Below are 14,946 nucleotides of genomic sequence, written 5' to 3'. Positions count from 1 at the left end.
ATCTCTCATCTCTCCAAAATAAATAAATTAGTCATTCAATTTTCTTGATCTACTTAAATTGTGCAAAAGAACATGTGATCTTTTGTATGTTTACATTTAAAGTGGTTCAAATGGTTTTGAGAATCTCCAAGCACTAGTTATTTAAATATTGCATGTTTGCATAGCCCACATTCTCATTCGCTCCAACTGCTTCACTTATAAAAATAATATTTTTAGTGCTTATAACCGCATTTAGCATGGAATCAATTGATTATGCCTTAGGTTTTGCCTTATATCCTTCGACGCACTAAAATATATAGACTTTCTTTTCCAAATAATTAAACATATTCGTTATGCATAATCATTATATAAAATGTATGTTTGATTTACATTAGATACCACCTTATCCAACAACTTTTCATCACTATTTTCTTGTCATGAAACAATCATCTTCGCTTCTTTCAACATAATTTGGAATGTTAATAGTTGCATCAATTTCTATTACAATTATAATATGTTCTGATGGGAAATATTTTGGCCACTATGAAATTTGGCTACCACATCTACATCGTCAGGCCCTCACAGGTTAGTCAAGAGCATGAGAGTCGTTAAGTAGACAAAGACTCTTCAAGACCTCATATGTCAGACAACCTCTAAGGGAGTTCAGCCCATGCCTACTCTTCATGTGTTACAGGGTGACGGATGAGCACCTTGTGACTGACGATGGGTTGTACTTGGCCTCAGAGACCATCTTGCATATTCTCCACACAAGGAGACAAATAAGTTTTGTAGGTGCAAGGCTAAAGTTAACGCACATCATCAAAGTAGTATAACCGAACAAAATAAGGTATAAATTATATTGCATTAGTGCTAACATACTCATTCACCAATAGTTTGAAGATACTAATCATGTTATATTTCTTTTAATTTTTTTAGATTACCAATGCGAAGACTTTGTATGAAGAGACCTTCAAGAAACCCTTTCATCTTGAACATTGTTGACTCATGTTGAAAGACCAACCAAAGTGGGCCAATCCTAATGAAAGATCGAGAGCATCCATGCCTCCAACTCCAGATTCAACATCTATTGGCGATAAGGATTGTGGGTCCGAACTTGGTGACACTTCCAATTTTGAGAGGCCAATTGGTAGGAAGGCCGAAAAGGCCAACCGAAAGAACAAAGCCACCGGAAAAGATGTAGGGGAATATTTGACCAAGAAAATGAAATTTATTGAGGAATCACAAGAACAAGAAAAATAGAGTCTTCATATCAAAGCGGAGAAGTTGCGCTTGGGAGAGTTGAGGGATAAGGAGAGAACTCGATTGGAAGAGGAAAAAAAATTTATTGAGAGGGAAAACTTAGGATTGAGAAGGAAAGAGGTGAAGAAAAACTTAGGATTGAGAAGAAAAGAGTCATGATTGAGAGGAAAAAATTTTAGATGTAACATATATTAGAGGAGGAGAGAATCATGACGAAAGATACAAGTGTCTTGACCGCAGCCTGGAGACATGAACCTAATCTACTTTAACATGATCTAAGTGTATATGTGTGTGAAGCTCCCTCCTGAAGACATGAACCCCGTCCCTTGCCCCCCACACTCCACAAACACTTATACTTGTAGAGTGACCATCGCACTAAGGCTGTGCAGCGATTACAGTGAATTTTTTTGAAATTAGCGTAGATGCTACAACAGCCAGTAGCTCATTAAAGCATTTATATTGATGGTATTTAAATTGCTAAAATGCCATTTTAACACCGCAAACTACAAAAATTACTTGCATCAATAGAGGCATACGTAAAACTTTTATGGCCTGTTTGGAAGTTTAAAGAGGGAGGAGAGTAGAGGGAAGTAGAGGAGAGGAGAGGAGAGGAGTGGGGAGGAGAGTAAAGGTGAATGGTTATTCTCCATCTTGTTTGGATGTTTTTAAAATTAGTAAGGGAGAATGGAGTAATTAGACCTTCCTCTTGTTTGGATGTTTTAAAAATTAGAAGAGAAAGGAGAGGAAATGGTTTAAATAGACAAATTTACCCCTATTTTAAAATGGACTTGCAACATTAGTCTATGATTAATTTATTAGATTAAATAATTATTTAATTAACATTCTCATTCCATCAAATACCACTAATAAAAGTATAAAACTACTATTAACTATTATAAAATAATTTGTATTACCTAAAAAAAAATTCTAATAAAAATAAAAATAAATTCATAAATTCATTGAATCTTATTACCCTGTTTGGTCAAGAATGCCAAGCACGATATCATTGGCATAGCAAAACCCAGACGCCTCAGGCTTCTTCGCATGGTGGAGCCCACTGGCTCAGTTGAAAGCGATATCAGCGGCGCCACGGTTAAGCTTGACGGCGATGCTGATGGACCCGCCGGCGTAGATGAACCACCACGTCGCAAGAGATTTGAGCTGCAATCATGGCTTCAATCAGGTGCATCGTGGCTCTCTGTCTCTCTCTGTGTATTTACTTTGTTGTTGAAGTTGAAATGGGTTTGTTGTTCATTGTGGATCTCTGGGTTTGTTGTTCGTTCAGATAGGAGATGGAATCGAAATCAGATTTGGAGGAGCGTGGTTTTGGTGGCATCAGGATCATCGATGAGGTTCTAACTTTCGCGAGGAATATCGAGATGCATCCAGGGACGTGGTTGGATTTTCCGATTGATGAAGAAGACTTGGACCATATGTGCATTTTTTTTCTCAGGAAACAAACAAAAAGTCAATACTTAAATTTTCTCAACAAACAAACAAACATTATTTATATAATCGGTTTGTAATTTCGTAAATTTAGAAAGTGTGAATTGGAAAATTCATTTGATCAATAATTTATATACTCTACTCTCCCTCCAAATCTCTCCAATTTGGAGAAATTAAAACTGAGGGGTTAGAGGTAGTTGAAACCCCTCCAAACCCCTCCAAATCCCTCCCCCTCTTTCTTTAAAAAACTTCCAAACAATGAATTAAATTACTCTCCCTCCCTCTACTCTACTCCCCCTCCCTTTTTAAACATCCAAACAAACCATTAACTCTTGAGCTATGGTGCACAGCGATGCACTGTAACTCAAATGTTAAAGCAAAATAATCTATTTTATGTATTCACAAGTTAAAATAACGTTTTTTTTTTCCTTTTAATTCTCTTTCTTTCTTTCTTTTTTCTTCCCATTATAGTCACTCTCTTCTTCTTCATCAGTTCAGTCTCACCTCCCCTTTAATTTTTTTTTTTCTCTTCCTCCACTCTCGCCGACCCAAGCCCCGACCCACCTCTGCCTGAGGTAGGAAGTTGTTGAGTTGGTGGCGGTTGTCTTGCCGTTGGTGGGTTTCGTCCATTGCTAGAATTGGTGGGATACGTCACTAAGATCGGCCATCTGAGTTCTTCTCAAATAGGGTTGTTGCTGGGATCTGCGACTGGGATTCGTCACTAGGTTGTTGCTGGGGTTGGGAATCGTCACTAGTTGGTGGGGGTTCTAATTTGTGGCCCTTGTTGGTGGTGTGGTGGTGATGGTTTGGGTGGTTTTTCTTTTTGGTGGGTAGCAATTCGTGGTTTTTTGGGTTTTTTTGGGCTGTGATTGTTATGGGTGGTTGTGGTTGTTTATATATTGTTTTTATTATTTTATTATTTAGTTTATCTCTCTATTATTCTGAAAGTTAATGTCTTTTTTTATTTTAAAAATATCCATAATTTAATTAACTTATCCTTATTCTTAAAACATAAAAATGAGGTTAATATCATAAATTGATTAAAAAAAACTGCCATGTTAATAAAACTACTCAATCTTCTATAAAACTTTCCACTACCTCATGTACACAATCAAAACTACCCCATGTTCCTATAAAATAAATAAAAATAAAAATAAAAACCTACCCCATGTTCTAAAAAAAAAATACTACCCCACTAATGTTGGATGTTTTGTAAAAAGTAGTAAAATAGATAAAAGTAGCTTTTTGTAGTGTCAAATTGCTAAATTTTTGACACCACCGATGCTTTCGCTCTTAGTAGAAGAGAAAGCTTATATATTATTGCATATTAAATTGGGTTATGAACATTATAGAGTAATTTTGACAAATTTACTTGAGGATAAACAAATTTATACCTACGCACGCGCGCGCGCGCACACACACATATATATATATATATTATAAATGAACAAAAATAGAATAATTTCATATTGCTCACAAGAACTGGGATTCCTCCTCATAGAAGAAACTCACGAATTCGAACTGGCCTTTTAACGGCATTTGTAAAACCCTGCATGGAAAGAGGAAAGTGAATTAACAGAGTATCTGCTTCAATTTCTTCACTACTTGCAAATTACAACAAATCCATAAAAATCCAAACTTTTTTGGGGAAATCACTTGCAGCAGCAACCAACATGTGAATTAAACAGTCCTAGTAAACCAAGTAGTAGCTAGCATAAGAAAGGACAGGGTATGTGCTTGCTTTTCTTAGTTTTGGCTACAAAAGTGCTTAAGGTGATACTCTTTTTTTTTCCCTGTAACTCAATAGTTGGGAGGGGAGATTTAAACTTAAGATGCCTCTGTTGGAAACACCAAGAGATGCAAATTGAACTACAAGGCTGATAATGTTCTGAAGAGAAGATAATAGTTAAAAGAATAACCTTCGCTTCATAAATTCACTAAGAAAATGAAATTATAACCTACATTCTGCAAGCTCAAACCAACATTCTACACTTGCATTTGCAATGAAAGATCCCTCATGTTCTACACCTACTCTCTCTCTCTCTTTCTCTCACACTAGCCATAACCACCTTCACCACTGGATTCAATCCAATTACTTCCTTCAACCAATCCCATCTTCACCGTCAAAATGAAAGGCACATCACATCCTAACCTACCATTGATCCCCTTTCCCTTGTAAATCCATCAAGCCCCATATCCAAACGCACTACCACCATCACCTCCATTACCACCACCATCTCCAAAATCATTTAGAATCTAAAGAGATCCACGTTTTGAAAAGAGCCATGATACTATGTAATTATTTAATTAATTTGTTTATATTTAATCCAAATTGGGTTCGATTCAACATTTTGATCAAAAAAAAGAAATTTCAAATTTTAATAAATGATAAAGAGGATCCTTTGTCGGCGCATTAGGGACAAGTATGACTTCTTATGCATTTTTAATAAACCTTGGAGGAGGTCAGTGAAAATTCTCTATAACTTTTTATTATTCTAAAAATGATAGAAAGAAATAAAAATAGTGTAAAATTCTAAATGCTGTGTGGCAGTAGACTTGCTTCCCGCATTAAGTCTACATTTATGTACTCTTGATTCTAATAAAATGAACATAATGACTTTTTTTAGGGTATCCAGTGCTCAACTTAGCTTTAGTGCAACATATGTGATACAAACCAACAACCAGGTATTCTTATTATAAGACTATCATTTGCATTTAAATAATGAAGGAATTCAAGTACTAAGAATAGTCATATACCTCATTAAATTTAAATAGTAGTGGACGCAAATCTCTTTCCAAGGTTGCTTCTTTCTTCACAACAATATCAATACTCTGAGAGCCTTTACTACTCAACTTCTTAAACCTGATTTTAAAAGTGAACAGAACATATTAATGATGAATGACTCACAATATATTTTGATTATTTATCATCCATTATTGCACGCTACCTCCAAAGATCTTTTTCCAATGATAGATAAAACAGAATTTTTTTTTTAAATTAAAAAATGTTTTAATCTAAAAATACTATAATTCAAGCATTTGGAAACAACAAATGAGTTTGCACCAGTAGAATAGAATAACAATCAAAGACTCATGTCTACATTTGATCAAATGATCAAAACAACTAAAGGAACATACCAAGAGAAATATTAGGAATAAGCTGCCTACAAAAATTGAAGTGATGTTGCATGGGCTTGACACAGGCTTTCTCACCAGAAATTATTAGCATCAGCCCTACTCAACCTATGTTCTCTTAAGACCAAATGAGCGTGTACTAAGTTGAACTTAAATGAACCAACTAACAACAAAGAAAAGGTAAATATAATAAAGACATAAAAGAACTTTGAATCAGGTATTTTACTCTAAAATTTAGCAGTGGTGAATGCAATTAAAAAAAGGAAGAAAAAGTTTGTTAAATTGAGATTGTGCTGATTAGAAGATAAAACAACGTAGTAACATATTGAATTAAAAATTAAAAGTATAGGTTACCTGTTGAAGAAACTTGAGGAACCCCTATAAGGCTTTTTGACATCCCCGCTGGATTTCAGTTTCATGCAAGCTGTGGCACTTTCACTAGAAGCTAAGTTTGATGAAATTTTGGAGGTACTTGGATTACATTGCCTTATATATAACAGATTCTTTTCATTTTCTATGTTGTTCTCAACACATGCCAGCGATTGATCAGTTTTGGCAGATTGAGCTCTGCTAGATTCCACCTCTTCAAAATCTCGCCTTTCCTTGGTGCATCCATCTATTGAATTAACAGATCTTCCAATGCTTACTTGCAAGATCTTTTGCTTCTCAACCTGAAATACACAATTTATTATACTGGATCAAGTTCAGCTTACAGGTGGCTAGAAGCTATGATCCACGGACATGGACACGAACACGGACACGACATGGACACGGATACGGCGATACAGCAATTTTTAAAAAAGAAGAACACGACACGACGTGGACACGGCAATTAAATAATTAATTAAATTTTATATTTAGGCATATTTTTTAATATTTTTAGACATAAAATACGTTTATATCTAGAATTTAAATTATGTACTAATTACAGATAAGTAAACTAACACCTAAAGTAGTACAATAATACACATAAAATGTTTAGAGTACAAACCAAAAGTTTAAATAGACTACATTCAATATCAAACTAAAAACATAAAACAAAATAAGCAAGACACACAAAAACAAAAATCACTAAATTCATAATAAACATTATAATTTATAAGACAAGGTTGAGTAAAGAAGGAAAAAAAAAAAAATATATATATATATATACACATATAGAGTAAAGTATAACACAGTGAGTGGGATTAAAAAAAAAAAAAAAGTTTTGGTGTTATAAATAATAATATAACACGCCACAGTACACCAAGTGAAGGGTCCTAAGCAGTCAGCAGATAAAAGAAAAAAAAAAATCGCGAAACAGAGAGAAGAAGAAGAGAAGATCAGATCTGTCCATGCCAAGAGAGAGAGAGAGATCGGAAGGAACAGAGGGAGCTCGCCGACTCACCGATCGGTCTGATGTAGCTCCGGCGAGGGACAGAGGGCAGAGGGAACTTGGACACCGGTGGGTTTCTGGGCTGTGTGGGTTTCTGTTTTTTTTTTTTTCCCCACTGCTGGCGTGTCCACCGCGTCGGGGCCGTGTCAAAGAAGAAAAAAAAAAAAAAAAAAAAAAAAAAAAAAAAGAAAAGAAAAAGAGACACCGCTTGGACACCAAAGTCCGGCGAGTCGTACTGGTACCGTGTCGGACACCAGTACGTTGGCAAAAATGCCGTGTCAGTGCAACCTAGGCTAGAAGTACAATAAATTTCAGTTTGATTTACAACAACGTACAACACCTTTAGTGAGGTGAACTTCTGTATTTCACATAATTAACCAATTCTTCCAGAGCTTAAAAGACAGCAATTAAACTATGACAATGACACCAGATTGTTTCAAGACTAATATGCCTCATACTTGTCACTGTAGTTCTAAAAGAAGCTATCCATGCCTCACAGGTTGCCTTAAGATGGGCCTCACAAAAGAAGCACCTAGGCACAACTTTAAAAGCTTAAACTCCTAGAGGTTTACACCTCGAGCATTTCCCCAGCCTTGAAATTCCTTCAGTGCATGTGTCACTGAAAAAAAATGAAGGCTCCATAGCCATAATAAAATCTTGCCACTGGCAACAAATCTTTACTGCAATCTGCTTCCATTTTATTTGGAAGCAAAACTGATTGTTTATTGTGTAACAGGAGCACTGCCAGAGTGTCCCTGGAAAAATTACTAGGTGCCCCTAAAGGCCTCTATATAGGTGTCCTTGCTGCTACACATTCAGTAGGCTACATGATGATAATGCCTGGGGGTGTGGGGACAGATTCTCGTACATATGCCTCACCTCGAGAACGGGCACACAATTTCCCCTAATGCTTATCTCTGAATACCACACCCCCTACAAAATAAAGCTATCTTAAGGATAAAGGAAGCTAAATCATAGTACAACGATTTTTCTTAGACTATGTCTGGCCAAATAATTGGGAGGAAAAAAATGGAAATGAAGGGAAAGTATTCTATTGCCAAGTGCCTAGTTTGAATGAAAGCGAGAAAGAGAAAGGATAAAGGAAAACAACCCACATTTGGGCTCCACCTTCACAACTTTGTTTGTTCTCCCTCCATTTACCTCCATTTTGGAGTAGATAAATGGTGAGCTGGGGGGGATCCCCACTTACTCCAACCAAGCAATAGATTCCCTTCTCCCTCCTCTTCTTTCCTGTCACTCCCTCTTTTCCCAAACCAAACAGATTTATTCTCACTAATTGTGTAGGGTAAATATGAAATTACCCTAGCATAATACATTTTATTTATATGGTTTTCTAATGCATTATGACTAATTTACCCCTAAACATGTGCACTACTGATAACAGTCCCCCTCAAATTGTGAATTTTTTTTCTTCCTAACAAAAAGACATCAACAACTTGGGTTCACTATGCATAATCGTTTCCATTGAGACAAATGGAAGTGGTAGAGAGCAAATCAGGAGACAATAAATAATTGGGCTGATCAAAATCCAACTAAAACAAATCAACTAAAAATAGAGTGGGCCAATGAAGAGCACTAGAAACCAAGCCAACTAATGCAAGTGGACAACTTCAACACCATTAAATTGATCCAACCAATCAATGACATCACATAACAGTACCAAGGATTTCCTCAAATATTAATTAGACCCATTAAAAAAAATGACCAAACAGCATAAACCAGTTTAGAAGTACAAAATCAACCAGTAAAGAGAGAATTGGCACATATAAAAGCTTAACCAGCCAAAGGCAAAAACACAAACCTGAGGTCAAAACATACCACAGTTTCAAAGCAATCAAAAAATCAACACAAACCAAAGCCCAGGAAGTCAATTAAGATAACTCAGCGCCTTATAATGGACTTCCAACAGGTTTTTCTGAGGTCCGATACTCTCATTAGTGCATTTGTGGTTGCTAGAATGGAGTTTCTGACCAGTAAAGCTGCTACCTGGTGTAGCCAGAGTCAGCCAATTCAACCCATGACTGACCCACAGCTTCGTAATTTTGGTGTCATAATGGTCATAGAATCACTCGCCAAAGCCAGTTGACTCATTCCACAAGGAGATCATGGTCACTAGAGTTACAATCAGTGATGTAAATGTACTTAAAGTCTTCATCATTAAAGGTTTGATTGGTTGTGGTCACCTATGTCGGATTTGATTGGTTTTGGTCATTGGTGGTGGGTTAGTGCGTGGTAGCTCTTATACCAATTGGGGCTCCTCTTAACCATTTATAAACCTAAGATACACCTAGAAGCTCTGATACCATTTGAATCAAGGAAAAGCGCTAACCACATCTATACTATACACCAAAAGGACTAGTCTAATCACAATTAGGCTCCTCTTAATCATCTATAAACTCAAGATCCACCTAGCAAACACCCGATGTGAGACTTAGCACACGCCCGGCACAACACACACACACATCAATATCCAATTGATTTGGGGCATCACATGATTAATCATAATAAAGCAATTGAATGAAGCTATTAAGCACCCAAAAAAAAAAACTAAAATATTAATGAATAATCCCACTAACCTACAACAATAGACATGACTCACCTCATGCAACACCACTTGCTTCATAGCCGAAGTAAGTATGAAATGACCACAACTATAGCCCTGTTTCATTGTTAGGAAAAGATATTTAGACAATAATTATGAAATTCAGAAATATATAACGCGCAATAAATTGTAATCAACTCAAACCTTGAAATTAATAAAGTCATTGATGGGAGGATCAAAAGAGATCAATGAAGCATCTGAAGTTGCTTCATGTCTTGGGTTAATAGACAGAGGATCAGATTTGACGTTCTTATATGTTATAGAGTAGGATACCATTGTGCTAACTAACTGAGACAGATCATTCTTCTCTCTCTCTGACAATAATTGAAATGCCACCTGAGAGTGACATCAGACCATATGAGAAACCAGAGTGATTAGCAGTAGGAAATTCTCCACAATTCCAAAAGGGAGAAATATAAGACACTCGTGTAAAAAGAGAATACAAACAATCAGGAAAGAAAAAAAGGATACCAACAACATTACTTAAGCAATCTTCATAGCAGTGCAGACAATACAAGCATAAGAATGTATTATACAATTACCTCAAAAATTCTATTACCATTTCACAGCAATGAAAAGAATTTATTATTCTTCAAATATTATATTCACTATACCACAGTTAACTTAGTAAGGCAAAGACTACCAAAATTCTATTTAATTGTCAAGAACAATAAATAAATAAATAAAATTAGAATAAAAAAGGGGGGAAGAGTGAGACAGTCTGTCAATATCTATCTATCTATGATTAGCAATGAGATTGAAAGCTTATTTATTATTAGGCGAACATGTGTTCAACCATCATCCAAGTTACATAGGAAATTTTTGGCAGCCATTACATTTAAATGGACTTAGGTAACCCTACCCCCCCCCCCCCCCTCTCCCACACACACACACACGAAAGCAAAAAGACAAAAAGAAACCCTCCATACCCCATGGCCTCCCACCCCTCTTTTTCTATGCGAGTGGGAGTGTGTGTACCTACCTTTGGCACAAATAAATGCCAGGAAAAAGGAACTAATCATTTAGTAATTGTGTTCTAGCTCTTTCTCTGGTCCTTATGGAGTCAATTTGTGGAAAAATATTAGAAGGGGGTGGCCATCTTTATCTCGGTTTATTCTGTATGAAATTGGAGATGAATCAAAAGTGCAGTTTTGGCTTGATCGTTGGTGTGGATCGTCTTCTCTTGCAGACCGCTATCCTGAATTATATAAGATTTGTCATATCAAAGAAGCAAGTGTGGCAAATCTAATGAGGTTCACCAATGGAGTCCTCCATTGGGAGATTCATTTTTGTAGGGATGTGCATAATCAGGAATTGGATGCTTTCAGGAGCTTCATAAACACCATTTATAGCACTCCTGTAAGGGGGATTGTGGAGGATAAGAGATGTCGGCTGCCTGGTAAGAGTAAGGGGTTCACGGTCAATGCGTACTACCATCTTCTAGTTGGCCATAGTGAGCAGTTTTTCCCTTGGAAAAGCATTTGGAAGCAGAAGATTCCCTCTAGGGTGGCTTTCTTTGTATGGATCACTGCCTTGGGGAAATGTCTGACAATTGACAATTTAAGGAAAAGAAAGGTTTGCATTTTGGATTGGTGTTATATGTGCAAGTGTAATAGTGAAACTGTTGACCATCTATTCCTTCATTGTCCAGTTGCTTTGGAGTTGTGGGATATGGTTTTTGGTTTATTTGGAGTTTGTTGGGTTATGCCAATGTCTGTTGTTGGGCTATTTGCTTGCTGGCAAGGTCGATTTGGTCGCCATCGTAATAGAAATATTTGGATGGTTGTTCCTCATTGTTTGATGTGGTGTATTTGGAAGGAGAGAAATAGTAGGTGTTTTGAAGACAATGAGCGTTCCATACCTGATCTCAAGCTTCTATTTTTCAGAACCTTATTGGACTGGTTCTCCGTGTGGAGAAACCATCCTTTTTCTTCCATTTTGGATTTGCTTGATTTTAGTAATGTTCGTATTTGATTTATTCACCCATGTATACTCCCTGTATACTTGAGTGTCTCTCTCTTTTTTATTTCAATAAAGCTTTATTACTTATCAAAAAAAAAAGTTATTGTGATGTTATGAACTTGTCAACATTGTAATAATGACAAAATAACCATGACCTATATATTTTACGAAAATGCATGCCATTTATCATAAGAATAAGCAGTTCAAAAGAAAAAGGGTTCTTCAATTTATAAATTTAAAAAAAAGTAGAAGAGAACATAGGAAGAACAAGGAAATCAAGGAAGAAAAATATGGAAGATGAAGAGGAGAAAAAGGAGCAGGACATTGTAAACTAAGGAGAGTACTAAGGCTATCTGGTACCCTAGGCTCTCCCCGGCCTCTACCCAATCCCATTTTGTTAAGAATAGAACAAAAAAGAATATTAAAAAAGTAACATAATACAAAACAACCATATCTCTCGTGACAGCAATATGACAGGACAATATTGTGGTGTAAACAACTGTACTTCATAATAGTTGAGTAATTATCACACACTTGCCCCCAAAATGTAATAGTCGCATTCTTGAATAAAGAATCCATGAACTGTTTACACTCATTGAGGTAATATGAATCACATAAACCATATGCAAGGGGGATATTTGCAACTTAGCACAGTAAGGGGAAACGATATAATTAGTTGACAAACGTTTGAAAGAATTATGTAAACTAGCAACTTGATACATAGAAACTCGATTTGAATCTCGAGTTTTAGAAACTCGATTTAAATCTCGAGTTTTGTAAACTCGATTTATGCTGGTACTGACCAACAAATCTGAAAGCACATCAGAGGCAAGAAGAATCTGGAAACAGATGAAGAATCTGGTTTGAGATCCACTGAAGAACATCAGGAGCAAAACAGAGGAATATTAGTTGGTTTGAGATCCATTGAAAGAACAAGGGAAGAAGAAGAAATCCACTGACGAACATCAGATGGTTTGAGATCCACTGAAAGAACAGGAGAAGAAGAAGACAACGAGGAAGACGAAGAGTTGATCTGAAAAGAAAATGGTGGAACTCGAGTTTCTAGGACTCGAGTTCTCCGTGTAGTGAATTAGATGTTGCATCTTGAGTTTTAAAAACTCGAGTTCTAACATGGATCTCGAGTTTTTAAAACTCGAGATGCTAGTTTTCCAGTTTGTTTTCAAACCTGGCAACTAACGATATCTTTAGAAACTGAACGCTAAATGGAAAGGAAGTTCCATATGCAAGTATAATGACGTTTAGATATGGGTTTGTTTGCTTTGTGCACCATTTTGTTTCGTACAACAATGGGCTCAAGAACTATTTAAAAGCTGGATTGCAATTTTAAAAGAAACAAGTTCCACAGCAGTTGGAAACAAGGGAGGGAACTTTGGCACTCTACAGAAGCTACTGCCTTCCCTTCATTAAAGAAACACAGCCATAATCTGTAGTCTACTGAAGGCCACACACTGCGTTTTGTGACAATGAATTCGATTTAGCATCATGTAATTTTCAAATGTAATACAATATACACAAAAGCATTAGGTTCCACATCTATCCTTGATGTAAAAAATAGGTTAAAATTTTCATGCATAGCTGTCCCATTAGGTGCACCTATCTGACTCTGAAAAGTATTTAGGTCTTCTGAGGCCCAGCTCACCCCACCTCAAATCAGCACATAGACCGTTGAAGGAGGTTATTTTTAATTTAGAGAGGGATCAGTGAAGGGCATGACCCTCTTCAAACCCACCATCCCATTCCTACATGCAGCTGGCACCTTCGAAAAGGTGCATACCTTCCTTATGTCTGCATCTAACTGAGTACATCTTTTTTTTTTTATAAGTAATAAGTTTATTGATATCAAAAAGGGGAACACCCTAGTACACAGGGAGTGTACAAGGGGTCAAACAATCAAGAACAAAAATTACAAGAATCTAGGAAATCAAGAAAGGATAAAAATAATTGGTTCTGCAATGTAGCCAACCAATCCATTAAAGTTCTAAAGAAAAATAGCTTCAAGTCTGATATTGACCTCGCCTTATTTTCAAAGCACCTACTATTTCTCTCTCTCCAAAAACACCACAATAAGCAATGGGGAACAATCAACCATATATACTCATTTTGATGACAACCAAATCTGCTTTTCCAACATGCTAAAAGCCCCATTATAGATTGTGGCATAACCCAGCTCACTCCAAACAATCCGAACACCATAGCCCACATATCAATTGCAATCAGACAATGAAGAAAAAGATGATCAACTGATTCACCATTACACTTGCACATGTAGCACCAATCCAATATCCAAACCTTCCTTTTTCGTAAATTGTCAATCGTTAAGTACTTGCCCAAATCAGCAGTCCAAACAAAGAAAGCTACTCGAAAAGGAATATTCTATTTCCAAATACTTTTCCAAGAAAAGCAATAGTCATTAGAGCCCACTACAAGACTATAATAGTCTTTAACCAGGAAGCCCTTCTCTCTATCAAGTTTCCAGCACATCTTATCCTCACCAAACCCTTTCACTGAAGCACCATAATGGTATCCATGAAACCAGCCAGTGCCTCTAATTCCCGAGCATGCACACCCCTAAAGAAACTTACACCCCAAAAAGGACTCCATTATCAAGCTTCATAAGCTCAACCACACTAACCTCCTTGTCTCGGCAAACTCTAAACAATTCAGGATAGCTGACTGTAAGAGAATTCTCACCACACCAATGGTCTTGCCAAAATTTCACCCTAGACCCATCCCCAATATCATATAGAATGTGGCGAGAAAAAGAAGGCCATTCCCGACTAATATATTTCCACAAGCCAACACCATATGGACCATTAACAGGCCTAGTACACCAGCCACCCCATTCACGACCATATTTCACCTCTATCACTTGCCTCCAAAGTGCAGCCCTCTCCATCCCAAATCTCCATAGCCACTTCCCAAGCAAAGTTTCATTAAAAAGTCTTACCTTCTTTATCCCCAAGCCACCCGAAGCAATGGGACTACAAACAGTAGCCCATTTAACGAAATTAAATTTTGGTTCATCTCCAATACCACCCCATAAGAAATTTCTCTAAAGTTTCTCAATTCGATTAGCCACAGCTACAAGAATAAGAAATAGAGATATAAAATAAGTGGGTAAATTAGATAGAGTGCTTTTAACTAA

The 14,946-nt window shown here is 36.6% G+C and overlaps 1 protein-coding gene across 1 annotated transcript in view; it reads right to left on the bottom strand.

Moving 5' to 3' along the window:
- Positions 1-4,162: 4,162 nt before the first annotated feature.
- LOC142623305 (uncharacterized) overlaps positions 4,163-14,946 on the bottom strand; it is a 41,825-nt gene continuing 31,041 nt past the window's right edge. The window contains exons 19-23 of the mRNA XM_075796702.1: positions 9,963-10,154; positions 9,816-9,875; positions 6,175-6,491; positions 5,443-5,548; positions 4,163-4,234 (exon numbers count right to left, since the gene is read on the bottom strand). Of these exons, the coding sequence (XP_075652817.1) occupies positions 4,181-4,234; positions 5,443-5,548; positions 6,175-6,491; positions 9,816-9,875; positions 9,963-10,154 (729 nt within the window). The 3' untranslated portion in view covers positions 4,163-4,180. The remainder of the gene's footprint in view (positions 4,235-5,442; positions 5,549-6,174; positions 6,492-9,815; positions 9,876-9,962; positions 10,155-14,946) is intronic.

This window comes from Castanea sativa, chromosome 2, assembly GCF_040712315.1.
Source record: "Castanea sativa cultivar Marrone di Chiusa Pesio chromosome 2, ASM4071231v1".
NCBI classification, from domain to species: domain Eukaryota; kingdom Viridiplantae; phylum Streptophyta; class Magnoliopsida; order Fagales; family Fagaceae; genus Castanea; species Castanea sativa.
The sequence above is the reverse complement of the archived record's forward strand: the minus strand, read 5'-3'. Positions and strand labels throughout refer to the sequence as shown.